This window comes from Oreochromis aureus, linkage group 20 (genome assembly GCF_013358895.1).
Source record: "Oreochromis aureus strain Israel breed Guangdong linkage group 20, ZZ_aureus, whole genome shotgun sequence".
In the NCBI taxonomy this organism is placed as follows: domain Eukaryota; kingdom Metazoa; phylum Chordata; class Actinopteri; order Cichliformes; family Cichlidae; genus Oreochromis; species Oreochromis aureus.
The window spans coordinates 4,841,260-4,855,671 of record NC_052961.1 but is presented as its reverse complement, the minus strand read 5'-3'; the positions used below and the strand labels follow the sequence as shown (position 1 = coordinate 4,855,671).

The 14,412-nt window shown below is 44.1% G+C and overlaps 1 protein-coding gene across 5 annotated transcripts in view; it reads left to right on the top strand.

Moving 5' to 3' along the window:
* mecp2 (methyl CpG binding protein 2) overlaps positions 1–13,067 on the top strand; it is a 30,955-nt gene extending 17,888 nt beyond the window's left edge. For 2 of the 5 annotated variants that reach the window (XM_039603857.1, XM_031759185.2), the window contains exons 2-6: positions 2,314–2,494; positions 2,623–2,831; positions 2,960–3,153; positions 3,261–3,397; positions 5,114–13,067. In XM_039603857.1, the coding sequence (XP_039459791.1) occupies positions 2,623–2,831; positions 2,960–3,153; positions 3,261–3,397; positions 5,114–7,585 (3,012 nt within the window). In that variant the 5' untranslated portion in view covers positions 2,314–2,494 and the 3' untranslated portion in view covers positions 7,586–13,067. The remainder of the gene's footprint in view (positions 1–2,313; positions 2,495–2,622; positions 2,832–2,959; positions 3,154–3,260; positions 3,398–5,113) is intronic. The other 3 variants (XR_005609495.1, XR_005609493.1, XR_005609494.1) reach the window with 3 other exon arrangements.
* Positions 13,068–14,412: the final 1,345 nt, after the last annotated feature.

Genomic DNA, 14,412 nt, shown 5'->3' with positions numbered 1-14,412 from the left:
TTTGTCCCTAACCATCGGGAACCCTCACGTTAACTTTTATCGAGTGGGAAAAAGTTAGTGTTCATCCTCCACCTTTACTGTTTATATTATGCTAACATAGCTGTGTTGCTAGCGATCATGTAGCACATCATTATATACCAGCTAGCCCAACTTCAGTAACTCTACAAAACAGTCACTGCTGTTTACTTTCCTGTCTTCATTTATGTCGGAAGTGATAGCAGAGCTGTACGTCTTAATTTGTTTCAGAAATCCCTCAGTCAGAACATGCTATATTATATTTAGATGGAAACTAGCGAGCTAACTCCCTGCTAACTTCTAACTCCGTTAAATTTCATATTTTTTTTTTCATGGATGCCTGGATGTTAAATGTAATTGTTACACCTGGTAGAGCAGCCACACTCATCATTTTATTACAGATGAACATATTTAGACACTTTTTCAACTCTCAGTGATGCTGCAGTGATCGTTTGACTTTGGGACCTGCAGTGTAGTTTGGGCCCAGACATGGCTAATGACGTCAGGCTTAAAGACCGGATAAGACACTAGGCTCCTTGAGCTGATAACCTCACTATGAGGTCCACACACAAAGGCAGGGAGTCTTACAGGCCGTCCATCACCAAAAAAACAGGTCTGTACCCCATTTAGCTCCACTGTTAACATTGGCTTTATTTCTGGAAAGGTTATCCGAAATCTGATATTGATCCAATCAATCACATGCATGGTTTATAGTGTAATATCCCAACATTCACTACATACAGAAAAAAGTTTGTAAATCCTTTGGAATTTGCTTTATTCTGCATAAATACAGTCTTAAAAGTAATAAAAATGTTATAATGTATAACGTTGGGTGCCCACTTTTTCCTTTTCAGTGATTGATGGAAGTAGCCACCATGACATGTGTCACCGGCATGTTAGCTTTTGTAATCTACAAACACCAGTCAGATTTAGCAAACAGACAAAGATACTCTGGCAGGACCAGGATTATGGAGGGGGAGCCACAGCGTCTCGCCAGCTTTAGCTTTAGCAAATACAAGACCAAATCACCGGTAGCCAAATAAAAGCATTAGAGAGCATTTGTAGCTGTCTGCGAGATAAGTGCTGCACAGGGACGTCTACAAAGTGCAACACTGAGAAGAAATACTACATAATCAGAACTAGGAGTAAAGGGTCAGGCAAGGTACTATATAAGTAAAATTTCACAAACCATATATAAAAGATGGGCGTAGCCACCTTGTTACCCATTGGTTTTGGGTTCTTCATTTAAAGGCATTAAAAGAAAAAAAAAAGTCATTCCATGTCAGTATTAGGTCAGTGTTTATTTATGACCCGGTGTTACTGGTAAGCATTTTGGCAGCTACAGTGTGTGTATAGCAAATTTTTTAGGCCAGTAGTGACAATATTTGGATTAGCGGGTGCTGCTGTTAAAGACATCCATTGAAGCCAAAGCTTTTTAAAATTAGAATGTATGAAGATCAGCCTCAAGTGGCCATTAGAGGAACTGCAGGTTTTGGCACTTAATTTTTAGCTTCAGTGATTGCTGCTTGGTTTCCCCGCAACAGGCCTTCTTACAACATTTATGTTGGACATTGTTAAACCATTATCTTTAGTCTTCATTGAACATTATTAGGTAGAATGATTTGTGTGTTTTAGGGTGTCGTGTTGTATCGTGACCCATTTTCTTGAGTCTGTGGACAGATGTCCCGACATACATAATTTGCTGGAATTAATCAGAATTCATTCCTAAATCGGTCACAACAAGCTGTCCTCCACGGATGTGGCAAACAGTTCCAGAATTAGGTTTAGTTTCTTATGCTGGAATTTAGTGTTTCCCTTTCACTAAAAATAACACTTCTTATTAAACTACTTTTTGCTCAGCCAAAATTGCTGCAGTGGAAAACATCTTATTAAGGGTCCAGGGTCAGGTCTTGTTAACCATTTATGTAAAGGACGTAATACAGTGGGAATCACTGACAGTGATCCACTTTAAGAAGGTCCTGCTTTAAATTTTATGAAGTTTGTCAGAGCTTTGTATTGGCGGTTAGAAAAATGGCACGTAATTTGCCTACATGCAGCTTTTACATGGTTCAAACTCAGATATCAGGTCTGAAGGATTTTTGGAGTTAAATGTTCTGCAAACATTTGATGGGAGTGAAGCTAAAGGAAGCCTAACGTGATCTTACTGATTCAGTCAAACACTGATCTGAAAGTATTCTATGTGGATTAACTTTATATTTATGAAGTTATTTGAATTCTTGCAGTTAATAGGTTGTGGTCATAATGTCAACAGCATGATTTTCTCTCTTTTTTGTGCAGGGAGGAGGGGCAAGAAGGTGATGAAGGACCTATTGAACCCCAGCCTCCAAGGAAGGAAAAAGACAGGTCCAAGACCAAGAAACCCCGCAGGGAACGTCGTCATGCTGAGCGGGGGACGGAGACCTCAGCTTCAACCTCAACAGCACAGCAGCCACAGACAGGGTTGGAGCAACAGACCCAGGTAAAGACTGCAGTAGAAGTTAGTAGAAACGGTGGAATCACGGAGGGACAAATTTCATCACCTGCTGAACAGCATGTCACATCTTGCTCAGGATGAAGGACAAGTTTTTGCTCACCTTTTCCTTGCAGATGTCAGAGCCAGTGGCCGGTCCCTCAGAGCCAGGATCAGAGTCTGCAGGTGGTAGCGAGTCTGCCGGATCTTCCAGGCAGCGGCGCTCCATCATTCGGGACCGAGGGCCGCTGTATGATGACCCATCTCTCCCCGAAGGCTGGACACGCAAACTGAAACAGAGAAAGTCTGGACGCTCTGCTGGGAAGTTTGATGTCTACCTAATCAAGTAAGCCATGCCCTGAGCCACCCTGACAGTGTGCTCGTTTTCCAGGATGTAGAGGAGTAAAACCCCCAAATGAACATTTATGATGCTTTTTTTTTTTTTTTTTTTTTTTTTTTTTTTTTGCTGTTTAGCTCGGAGGGAAAAGCGTTTCGTTCCAAGGTGGAGCTTATTGCCTACTTCCAAAAGGTCGGTGACACAACAACCGACCCTAATGATTTTGACTTTACTGTTACTGGGCGTGGGAGCCCCTCCCGCCGTGAGAAGCGCCCACCCAAGAAACCAAAGGTGGTGAAACCATCAGGGCGTGGTCGTGGGAGGCCCAAAGGTACTAAAAGATGTGATTCTAGAAGTTATACTGGACAGCTGTTCCTGAGTATTTCTTTTTGAGTATTTCTTTTTTCTGTAATTGTGTATCTCTTTGTGTTTGTGTAGGCAGTGGGAAGATGAGGCAGGCTACAGAAGGAGTGGCAATGAAACGTGTGGTTGAGAAAACTCCGGGCAAACTGCTGGTCAAGATGCCCTTCGGCAAAGCAGAGACCTCCACTGGCACTACGACCACCACCACAAAGGTATTGTTGCTCTGTTGTTTAGTCATTTGTACATTTTTGAGAAGCACAGTGTTGAGATTGTCGCAGTAAGCTGAACAACTCAAACATGCATTTCCTAAGCAACTTTGCTCATTTCTTCTGGCCAGGAAAGCTAACAGAAATATGCTTCAAGGAGAAAATATGCATCTCTCCAAAACTGATGTCCACATGTATAAACATAATCATTTAAAGATATTTTGATTAAAATGATCACACCTCTATACCATAATGTCATCCATGAATCACCACTTTGTTGAGGTTGATTGACTTGTGTTTTCCAGTGACTTTCAAAGAAAGCTCTTGAGAGTCCCTCCAAAGGAAAACTGGTCCCCCTTTGACTTACAGGTGTAATGTAAAGAGCATCCTATATCAGGCAAGACAGGAAAGACTGAAGACCCAACTCCCAACCAGTAACACCGGGGTCATGCTGTCCTGCCATTCTGGCTCACTACCTTCAAGGATAGTTGGAGGCGTCCTGTAATTTTTACCCCTCAGCCGTGAAAGGCTGATGGGGTACTGCCGTCATTTTGCTGGGCGGGTGGGCGGCATGGACACCCAAGTTTGTGAGTGCGATAACTCGAGAACAAGGCAACATAGGATTTTGAAATTGATACCATAGCTGTATGTACCTCGGACAAGTTTGACTCTCAGTGATCTTGACCTCAAAGTCAAGGTCAAGTTTTCTTAAAATCTTGTGAGTTCAATAATTCAAGAAGGAAGTAATCTAGGATTTTCAAATTGAGACCATAGGTGTATCTACTTGGAATCTGAGGGGTAGTGCTGGTGGCAGCCAGTATTTTTTTTTTCTTTTTTTGTGTGACAGGCAATCCAAGGTTTTACCTTGATTAACTTTAGCCGGCAAATAACTATTTAGAGACTGTTAAATCATGTTACAGGAAATGACAGATTGTAAATCCTCATTTGTAGCTAGTTAGAGACATGGCTAAGGATCCTGTGTGTGTCTCTAGTTCCATCTTTACAAAGACTTTCTGAATATCCCAATAAAAAGAATGGGAAGGGAATTCATGGAAGACTTTGTTTACCTTCGTAGAGTTGTGTCCTGAAGATGGGCAAAACAGCTAACATACACTAAAATAAGGTCTTAAGCAATTGATCAACACAAGAGATCCACAAATCATCTGGAAGGTAGAAAAGACTTTCATTAGGAGTTTAAAATTAACAACTTATCTTGACTGGCAGTAGTCCTGCCAAGAATGTCTTGAGAGTGGATACTGAGGACTTGACTGTGCACTAGTGTTGATTTTCATGGTTCGTTAGGGCTCTACCTGGAGAAGATCCTGACAAACAGAGGTAAATGATGAGTAAAAGTAGATGGACTGTAGTATGTGGTTGCAGGAAGTACGGTTAATATTTTCATCCATCTATTATCTGCTGCTTATTTGGATCTGGATCTTGGTGGAAGCAGTCTAAACAGATATGCCTAGATCTCTCTCTCCTCAGCCAGCTCTTCAAGGGGGGACACCAAGGTGTTCCAAAGCTAGCTGAGTGACATGATCTCTCCAGCATGTTTATTGTCTACCCTGGAGTCCCTACTATTTGGATATTTCCAAAACAACTCACCTAGGAGGCATCCAGGAAGCAGTCTAGTCAGTGCTTTAAAATCTTAAATATGTTTTTATAATTCCAGCAACAATGCTAATGCAACCTTTTCCTGTTGATGTGGCAATTCCCCTGCAGGTGGTGTCTCCTGCCTTGGTAACCAAGTCCCGCCCTGGCAGAAAGAGGAAATCAGAACAAGAACTTCCGCCTCCACCACAAACTGCCCCCAAGAAACGGGGCAGGAAACCAGCGTCAGCCTCCACAGCAGCATCAGTCGCCACAGCATCCACCTCCGCTGCATCAGCCTCTGGTAGCTCAGCAGCAGGAAGCTACGCTGCAGCTGCCATCTTGGCTGCTGAGGCCAAACGGAGAGCAGCTAAGGAGTCTTCCACCAAACCTGTTGTCCAGGAAACAGCTCTGCCAATCAAAAAACGTAAAACGAGAGAGACAGTGGAGGAAAGGGAGAGTGTGCAGACTCCAATGGCTACAACAACAGAGACTGGAAAGTCAACAGCGGCCGAGGAGGAGAGCAGTACAATGGCAGGAGGTCCAAGCTCAGAGCCTGAGCCCACCCCCTCTGAGCAGAGCCAGTCACAATCACAGAAGCAGCCTTCTGCTTCAGATGACAGCCAACCACATGGACACAAGACACATAAAGGGCGGAAGCACAAGGACAAATCAGGAGAGGCAACAGGTGATGGTGTAACCAAAGGGGAAGAAGTAGGTGAAGATGTAAGCGATAAGGGAGGAGAGGGGGGATTGGGTGGAAGGGGTAGCAGTAGCAGCAGTAGCACTAGTCTGTCAAAAAGCCACAAAAGGAAGGAGCGAACACCTCACAAGCACCACCATCACCACCACCACCATCATCAGCATCGCCACCAACAGTCCACTGTCTCAACATTGGATGAACCTTCTCCTCCTCCTCCTCCTCCTCCACCCTCTGGACACCCAGCACCCTCTAGCCAGTCCAAGCCTGATGTTGAGCCTCAGACTGTGGCTCAGCTCACCTCCCAACAGTCGCAGCACACCCAGCAAGCTCTTCCCAGACCGCAGTCCAAGTCTGCACCACAGTCCCTGCCCGAAACTCGACATCCTACCCTGCAACCACGCTACCAGCCCCAGTTTCCCCATGAGTCCCAAGCCCAGAGTCGTTACCCAGCACCCCAGTCCTCTCCTACCCGACACAGCCTGACACAACCACGGCCCCAACAGCCCACATCCCAAACCCACAGTCAGCCTCAGGCTGCCAACCAGAAAGCTCCCTCACAACCTGTTCATTCCTCAACCCAGCACCGAACCCAGCTTCAGAGTCAGCATACGCAACCTCAGTCACATCCTCCTCAGTCCCCCCCCATCCTGCACATCCATCCGCACCAAACAAGGCATCCACATCCACAAACCACATCCCCCACAGCACCCCAACCTCAAACCCAGTCAAGGCACCCATCTCAACTCCAAACCCAGCTCAAACAGCAATCTCAGCCCCAGCCCCGACATTCACTTCAGCCTCAAATTCAATCCCAGGCCAGGACCCCAACTCAAGCTCAGAGTCAGTCCCAATCCAGGCCTCCAGCCCAACCTCAGTCTCAGTTCCAGCCCAGAACCTCGGGCCAAACGCAGCCTCAAACCCAATCCAGAACCCCAGTCCAGTTGCAACCCCAACCCCTGTCCAGGACTCCAGCCCAGTCACAATCAGCACCACAGTCCAGGACTCCTGCCCAAACGCAGTCAACACCCCAATCCAGGACCCCAGCCCAAATGCCGTCGACACTCCACGCTAGGACCCCAGCCCAAACTCATCCTCAACCTCAGTCCAGAAACCAAGGTCAAATGCAGCCTCAATCCCAGTCCAGGACCCTAGCCCAAATGCAGCCTCAATCCCAGCCCAGACCTCAAACCCAAATGCAGCCACAAGCCCAGTCTAGAACTTCAGCCCAACCTCAACCTCACCTGCAACCCAGACACCAAGTGCAACCACAGGCAAGGCCCCAAACGCAACATCAACTCCAGACTCAATATAGACCACAATCCAGTCAATCTCTCTCCCAGCCTAGGCCGCCCCAGTCCCAACCCCAGTCCCAAGCACAACCACACTTTCAGCGGATCCAACCACAGCCGCGCTCCCAGCCCCACTCTCAGCTTACCAGGCCACACGTGCAGCACCTCTCATCCAGCCGACCATCTTCCAGCCTAACCAGGACCAACCTCGTCCCTGCTCAGCAAAACCAGAGCGAACAGCCACAAGACCTGAGCACCACAAGGCCTGGCAGAGGGAGCCTGATCCCGAGCCGAGACGTCAGCGTGGAAGGGGTTAGGACAGAGGGGAGAGGGGAGCCAGCCATGCCATCAGAAAGCAGAGAGGTTTTAGGAGGAGACAGAGGATCAAACAGCACCTCGAGGCCTCCCAGCTCCATGCCTCCTGGACCTCCTGGAGTATCTGGGGCTGGTCACGTGCCTGGGGCAGATGGTAGGGCTAGGCTCCGGGCGGAGCCAGAGGCAGCAGGTGAGGGTAGAGAGCTCAGAGACATCGTCCCGCAATCTGCTGTTCCCTGTCCCAGCCGAGAAGAAACCGTAGAGTCACGGACTGCTGTCAGCGAAAGAGTCAGCTGATTGGTTGGACTGATGAACCTGCCGTCTACCAATAGCCTGACGGACTGAATCAGCACCAGGCAGAAGAGGAGTATGACTGGGATGTCCTTGTAATGGTTTTTACACCGTTTTCAGATAGAAGGAAAGCGTCACACAGAGCTGGAAGGACTGTCGCAGCTTGTTCTCCGTTTGATTCTGTCTGGAGACTCTGTAAAGTTCTGGATTAGAGAACCAACCTGTCGATGAGAGACACCTCAAGTGGAGAATGGATAGTGTCTTTTTTTCTAGGAAAAACAAATGAAAAGGAAAAACCGATAAAAAGTGTGTGTGTATATATAATCAAAAGGCAGCTGTTGTGTCCCGCTAGTCTCCGTGGGGAGGGGGGGGGGGGAGTAGTTTGGAACTAAAAACCAACGCTTAACAACACATTACTCTGAACGAAACGTTGCTTCCGGAATATAACCTGTTTTTTTTATTTAGTATTTTGATAGTTTATTGTTTTGTCTCTGTTATACAGCTTTAAAGTCTGATATTATTGACTGACAGTCCCTTACTCATCGCTGTGCTGCTGACTGACAGTCCCTGACTTTCAACCTGCTCTTAACTCCTCCTGTTGACTGACAGTCCCTTACTGAAACTAGTCCTCGACTGAAAGCCTCAGAGATGATATGAGGCGGTGGTTTGCACCTTAAACTGGTTTCTCAGAAATCTCATCATTTGTTTTCGTCCCGATTTTCCATTAAGCTAACAATAAACGGAGAGGGGGCACTAATGTTTTCCATCCATTTTCAGAATGCCTCCTACAAGTAGTGAATCTAATCTGTGAGTATTTATACCCAATTCGTGACTTGTACTCGGCCATGATTTTGAGTCATTCTGAATACCGTCTAAAATGTCTGAACGGTGTGAGGAGTTCTTGATTCCTCTTAGCAGAGGAAAGCCTCCTCATTGGTTTTTCCAAGTATGTCCAACAGAGCAAGTTGTTCTTCCAGGATGAATCTGTTTTCCGTAGTCTTTTGTTTCCAAAGGAAGCACTTTTATTATCAAACCAAACCCACTTTCACAGTAGCTTTATTTTAGTTTTTAGTCTTAATGAAAGAGTGGGAAATGACTCATTTTTATTGTGTCTTCATGTTGAATATCTGGAACAGTTTGCACTTCTCCAGTTTGTACAATCAACCGCCTGCATGTCGCTCGGAGACCCTGCAGGCCTTCAACCGGAGCGCACCTACGCAGAGGTCAACCCTGCCAGGTTTTACTGTCGTCTACAGTAGTAAAACCTGGACTGAGGTCTGGTTCAGCTTCACGTGGGTTTAGTTGTGCCGAGGATGGGCAGAGCTGTCCATTGAGCTGAAATCTTCGCTGTAAGTCTGCAAATCCATTTCTGAGAGTGATTCAGAGGGCGCTTAGGGGGACTTGAACCTAGTGAAGTTAGGTCCAGGATGACCTGTGGTCGTTTGATTTGCAAAACAGAAGCAAAGAGAAAAAATGTGGTACAAATAAGAGCTGCATTTATTTAACTTATATTTCCAGAGGTACTCTACTTATATTTATTCCTTTATTTCTTTTCCTAACACTCTTGTGCTGCCAGTCTTGTTACCAGTAGACGGCTGTTTCCAAATGCTGGGCGCATGTCACATCAGAGCTACTCTACTTAACGGTTACAGAAATGTTGGAAAAACTGGGAAACTCAGCTTTACTGAAAGCTCCGATAGATCTGATTTAGCCCTAATAAGGAGATGTGATGGCAAAATCAAACACTAGTCAGCCTGCTGATAAAAGTGTTGAACAAATATATATTTCTAACTCTCCAACAGTAGTAAAACAACCTCATTCTGAGTTATCAATGTCCCTGAAGAGCAGCTACTCTGTGTTTTTATCAAACAGCTGCTGAGCTGTCTGAGCTTCTCTGGAGAAATTTAACCATTGAGTTCTGCTGCTGTTTATTGAGTCTGCAGTAAGGATCATACTGAGACATCTGATGATATGAACACTCACAATTTGTAAACATGAACAAGGTTTACGCTCAGATAAACTTCTTTCAAGGAAGTAAAATGTTGCTTCCGACTGCTGGTTTTCTGCAAAGATAAGACAGATTAGTCCGCTGACATGGCAGCAGCTATGAAAAAAGTCATGACAAGGTTACATCTCTGCTGCGTTCACATCTCAGTTTCAGTTCAGTTCCGTTTTATTTATGTAGCACCACTTAAGGCACTTTATATTGTAAGGCAGATGTTACGAAGAGAACCTCAACGATTTGACGATCCCTTCAAATGAGCAGCTGTGGAAGAAGAAAAACTCAATTTTAATAGGAAGAGACCTCCAGCAGAAACCAGGCTCAGGGAGGGAGAGCTGTGATTGTTTGGGACTCAATGTGAAAGAGAAGAACAACCACGGTATCAAAAAGTTTTCAACCTTTTCCATCACTGTGCAGGATGAAGCCTGCATTACTGGCACGCACACAGATTCTGGCAGCAAAAAATACATTATTTCCTCTATTTATAACTTTGCTTGAACACTACTCTGATGCCCCCATTGAACCAGGCATCAGTGTTGTTTAAACAAACCGTTACCGACAGTTTCACCTTAAAGAAAGCGTGCAGATTTTTACATGCCGGATAAATAACTGTCAGATGACTAAGACTGATTGGCTGCATTCCCTCAGGTGTTGGCCAACCACAAATGTTAAGCAATCTGAGCCTCACTCCAGAGTTTCTTAACTTTCAGAAAGTACTACACCATGAGCAGAGACTTTTTAAGTTCTCTGGAACCTAATTTAGACCCTGGAGTCTTTTTGAAGGATCCTAGCAGTATAGAAAAAAGTCATATTTTCCATCCTTCCTTTCTACTGTCACAACTGAACCAGGCGCCTCGTTTTCCAAGCACAGACTGCATAAAAGAAGGACGGTGCTGCCCAGTCTGAAAAGTGGAACCATTATGAAAGTGCCTTAAAACTGTGTTCTTACTAATGGCCAGAACTCCAAGTCCGAATGTATAGAGGCCAGTGAGAAGGTGACCCTACTTCTCACTTGATTTATGTCCTCAGTAAGCACTTTCCTGATGAGGTTATGCTCTCAGTTGCAACTTTGAAGTTTTCCTCAACATACCATGATGTTGTAAATTGTTTTCCCTCTCATATAAATAAATAGTATGAAGGGAATGCTTTAGCACGTGGCTACCATATCATTGACCAGCCACGAGTCTACCACCCACCTTCCTGGACCCTCTGCCATGGTTCAAGGTTGGTGAATTGGTCCCAGGCCTCGTATCCCTGGGAAGAACACTGTAATCCAGAGTTGGTTTTGATGGCAGGCAAGCACCTTGTAGATGAGTATGTGAATGTGTGAATGACAAGCAGATTGTAAGCCGTTTTCTAGACCCGCTAAGGTTGAAAGGCGCCAAATAAGTGCACATAAGCTTCTTCCGAATCTGGACTCTTCTGGCACCACAATGCCAAACCCAAGGCTTTGCAGACCGGCACTGACTATGATCTCTTCTTTTGTACAGTCTGTGTTTACGGGAGGCATTTAAAACATCAGACTTGGGAAAAACGCTTGATCTGATTGGGACCTGAATATTGATCTAGCATTAGCAGCTGAGGAGCAGCACAAATGCTTCCATTTTTCTCTTCACTCTGAAGTTTAAGCCTCCTCCTCGCCTTAAAACAAGGTTAATGATGAACATGCTTGGATCCATTCTGAGACCTTTGGGTATTGGACGTGTTGATATCAAGACTCACAGATGTAAAATTCCAACTCATTAGAAAGAACAAAGCAATCTGAATGCAAAACCTAAAAAAAGCCAGGGGGACTAGGAAGAAAGCTAGTTCATTTTTAAGTGTGCAGCTCTGAATGTGACATGAAAATATAATACGAAAAGTACAGCAGCAAAATAAGCAACAAAAACTTTAAAATCAGGACATGAAACAAAATTATGTTAAAAAACAACTACAGCAATAAGAGAGGCTTGAATGAAAAGAAAAATATAGAACTGCTTTTTTTTGGCAGGTTGTTGCCTTCACTGATTTTCAGTAAGTTTAGCTGCTAACTTTTGCTCACCTATGTTTGCTTCTCTTTTTTTTTAGCCCTGGAGGTTGCTGCTTGTTTAAAGCCTCCGTACTCTTTGCTTAAAGGTACTTGAAGAAAATTACTGTTTAGTTAAATTTTGAATGTTTCCAAAGTCTTTTATACTTTGATGAAGAGATACCAACTGAAGTGAAGAACTGGGACCAGGTGGTATTTTTGAGTAATGTCACAAGATTGTGCAGCAATGTAGCCTTTTTCTTTTTTTTTTTTTGTAAGTACGTAAGTTATCGAAACATTTGCTTTACACAGGTGGCCTAGAAAAGGGCAAAGGATCCTTTAAAAAAGGAGCGACTAAAAAGAATTGAATGTCAAAACGCATAAATAAGCTACTCCTTCATTCACGGCAGTTATCTCTGCCTGTTTTACCTTCCTGACACAACCCCAAAGGGATTTGTGTCTCTTCCTGGAATCAAACCAAGGATCTCTTGCTTAGAAGGTCAATGTGTAAACAAATATACTATGGTTGTGAAAGCATCTCACCTGTAAGACGCTGCCTGCCTGGTGATGAAAGGTTTCATGAAATTTTTAAACGTAACTCCAAAAAGAACCGTTAACCCTGTTTTGGAATTCATCAGGTTATATTTAAAAATTCAACATAAATTTTACTAGACTAGAAGAAGTTAAACAGAAAAGCATCTTAGAGCACACTCACTGTCACAACACTGCCCCCTGGTGGTGCAAGCCTGAGTTAAATTATGCAAAGGGTAACTACAAAAAGTACCTTTAAAGTGGAATCGAGGTGTTAACCCATTAACAGGATGGTGTGCGTCCTTATTGGTTCTAGAAATAAGTTTATTCATGAAAGTATAAATAAAACAAGCTGAAGGGGACAGAAAACAAACTTACGTGAACTAAAAGAGTAATTAAAACCATGAGAATTATAAAATATCTTCCTTTTTTTAGATCATCCTGAAACATCCTGTCAGGATGCCCAATTTCTCTTTGGGAATCTGAACGTCTTCGTCCTGGACAAAATAAACGTGCCTCGCTCTGTAAAGTCCTCGCGCTGTGACGAAGCCTCTGCGTAGGTGGCGCCACCCAGTCTGCCCAGAGCAGCGAACCCGTTTGCTTCACGCTGCTGCAGAAATCAAACGTCCCGCTGTAATCGGACTCACTCCACAGGACTCGACCCGGCACAAACTACAGTAACCAGCCACCATATTGCATGTTCCAGAGTTTAGTGCCTATAATATTGTGCGTCTTGCCAGAAGCCACCATGTCAGCCAAGCCATGTTGTGTTTCTAGATTAGTAGTGATGTGTGTGGTGACTTCATAGTTGCTAATATTGAGGATGAATATTCTGCTTTTATTCTGGTTGGAATTCAGTGGAAACTCCAATACACTGTCGCTGTAGACAAACTAGTTTTTACCTGTTTTCTTATTTTTCTTTCTAACTAAAAGCGTTTGTTGTCCCCTGATCTGTGTCGTCTCTTTGACTGCCTGAGCTTCTCTTTTTCACACAATCACCTCAGAGTCAGAGGACGAAGAGCCAATGGCTGAAACATCCTCATCTTCACAGTGGCTGTTGCAGGAGTGTCGATTATCCTATCACTGCAAAGACCACATACAGGACATATCACATATTAAACCAGAGAAATCTGGTAACAGCTTATTTTGAATTTGATGCCTTCACCTTGTGTTGCATCAACTCTTTACAACAATCTTCTTGCTAGATTTTGGGTTTTAGCTGCTCACCAGTTAAGGACCTCCTTTCTTGTACTGTTTGCTTCATAACGCTCCAAAGCACCCACACTACTTCCACTACACTGGTAATAATGCTGCTTAATAAGCTATTTAAAAAACATTCATTTAAGTTTAAAGAAGCAAGTTTTTAAAAATTAATGAACCATCTATTTACAAAACATGTGATTAAAAAGCCCAATGAGGACAACCACAAAACAAAAGGCTGTGAAAGTAACAATAATTCAGAGTCCTGGGTTGGATTAAAGCAGAAAGTCAGGATAACCTCTCCAGAGCAACCTGTAACCCAACGCTTCCTTCAGCCGGCTCTTTGGCTGTATTTTTGGACCCCCTGCTCTGAAACTTTTACTTGTCATTCAGCATTAACGGCGCCTTCACAGCTGTGTAAAACACACTTGGACCGTTAGATTATAGAACATAAACCCAAACATTTAATTTTACTGCTGCACAGCAGCAGCTAAAAGGAGCCACGTTTGGAGCAGTCTATGTTTGTAGTGAAGACGAGCTTCTGATGTTTGAGATGTCGCAGTCCTCGCCTGGAAGGTAAGAGTGACCAAGCAGAGCTGCGAGCCTGTATTCAGACCACCTGCTGACGTCACGCCTCGTTAGATTCGGCTGTTTGCACACTCTGTGATGTCATACTGTGCAACCTGAGAGGCAAAGTTCAGGGAGCAAAAGCCCTTGCTTTTTCAGCCTAAAGGGCAAGAGCCCCTCTGTCATCTGACCTTTGACCTGTGTCGATGGAGGGCCGTCTAAATCAAAAACAGCTTCACTATTATACATATGAGTGACCTGAGATAAAGACAGCCGAGATTTGAGTTCATTAAAGTTTTTTAGTTACTTTAAAGAAGTATAAAATATGCCTTTGAAACTACAAGGCTTCAAATTAAACTACTTATAAACACCTGAAGCATTTAATTAATACTACAGAAAATTAACCTTTAAATATCTGGGGTGTGATTTCAGTTTAACTTCTGTAGATGTTTTCATTTCGAGGTTAGAGCGACTGGTTTAACTCTTGTTCTTTCTGTCTTGTTTGTTTTGAAACGTCTCCAGCTTAGT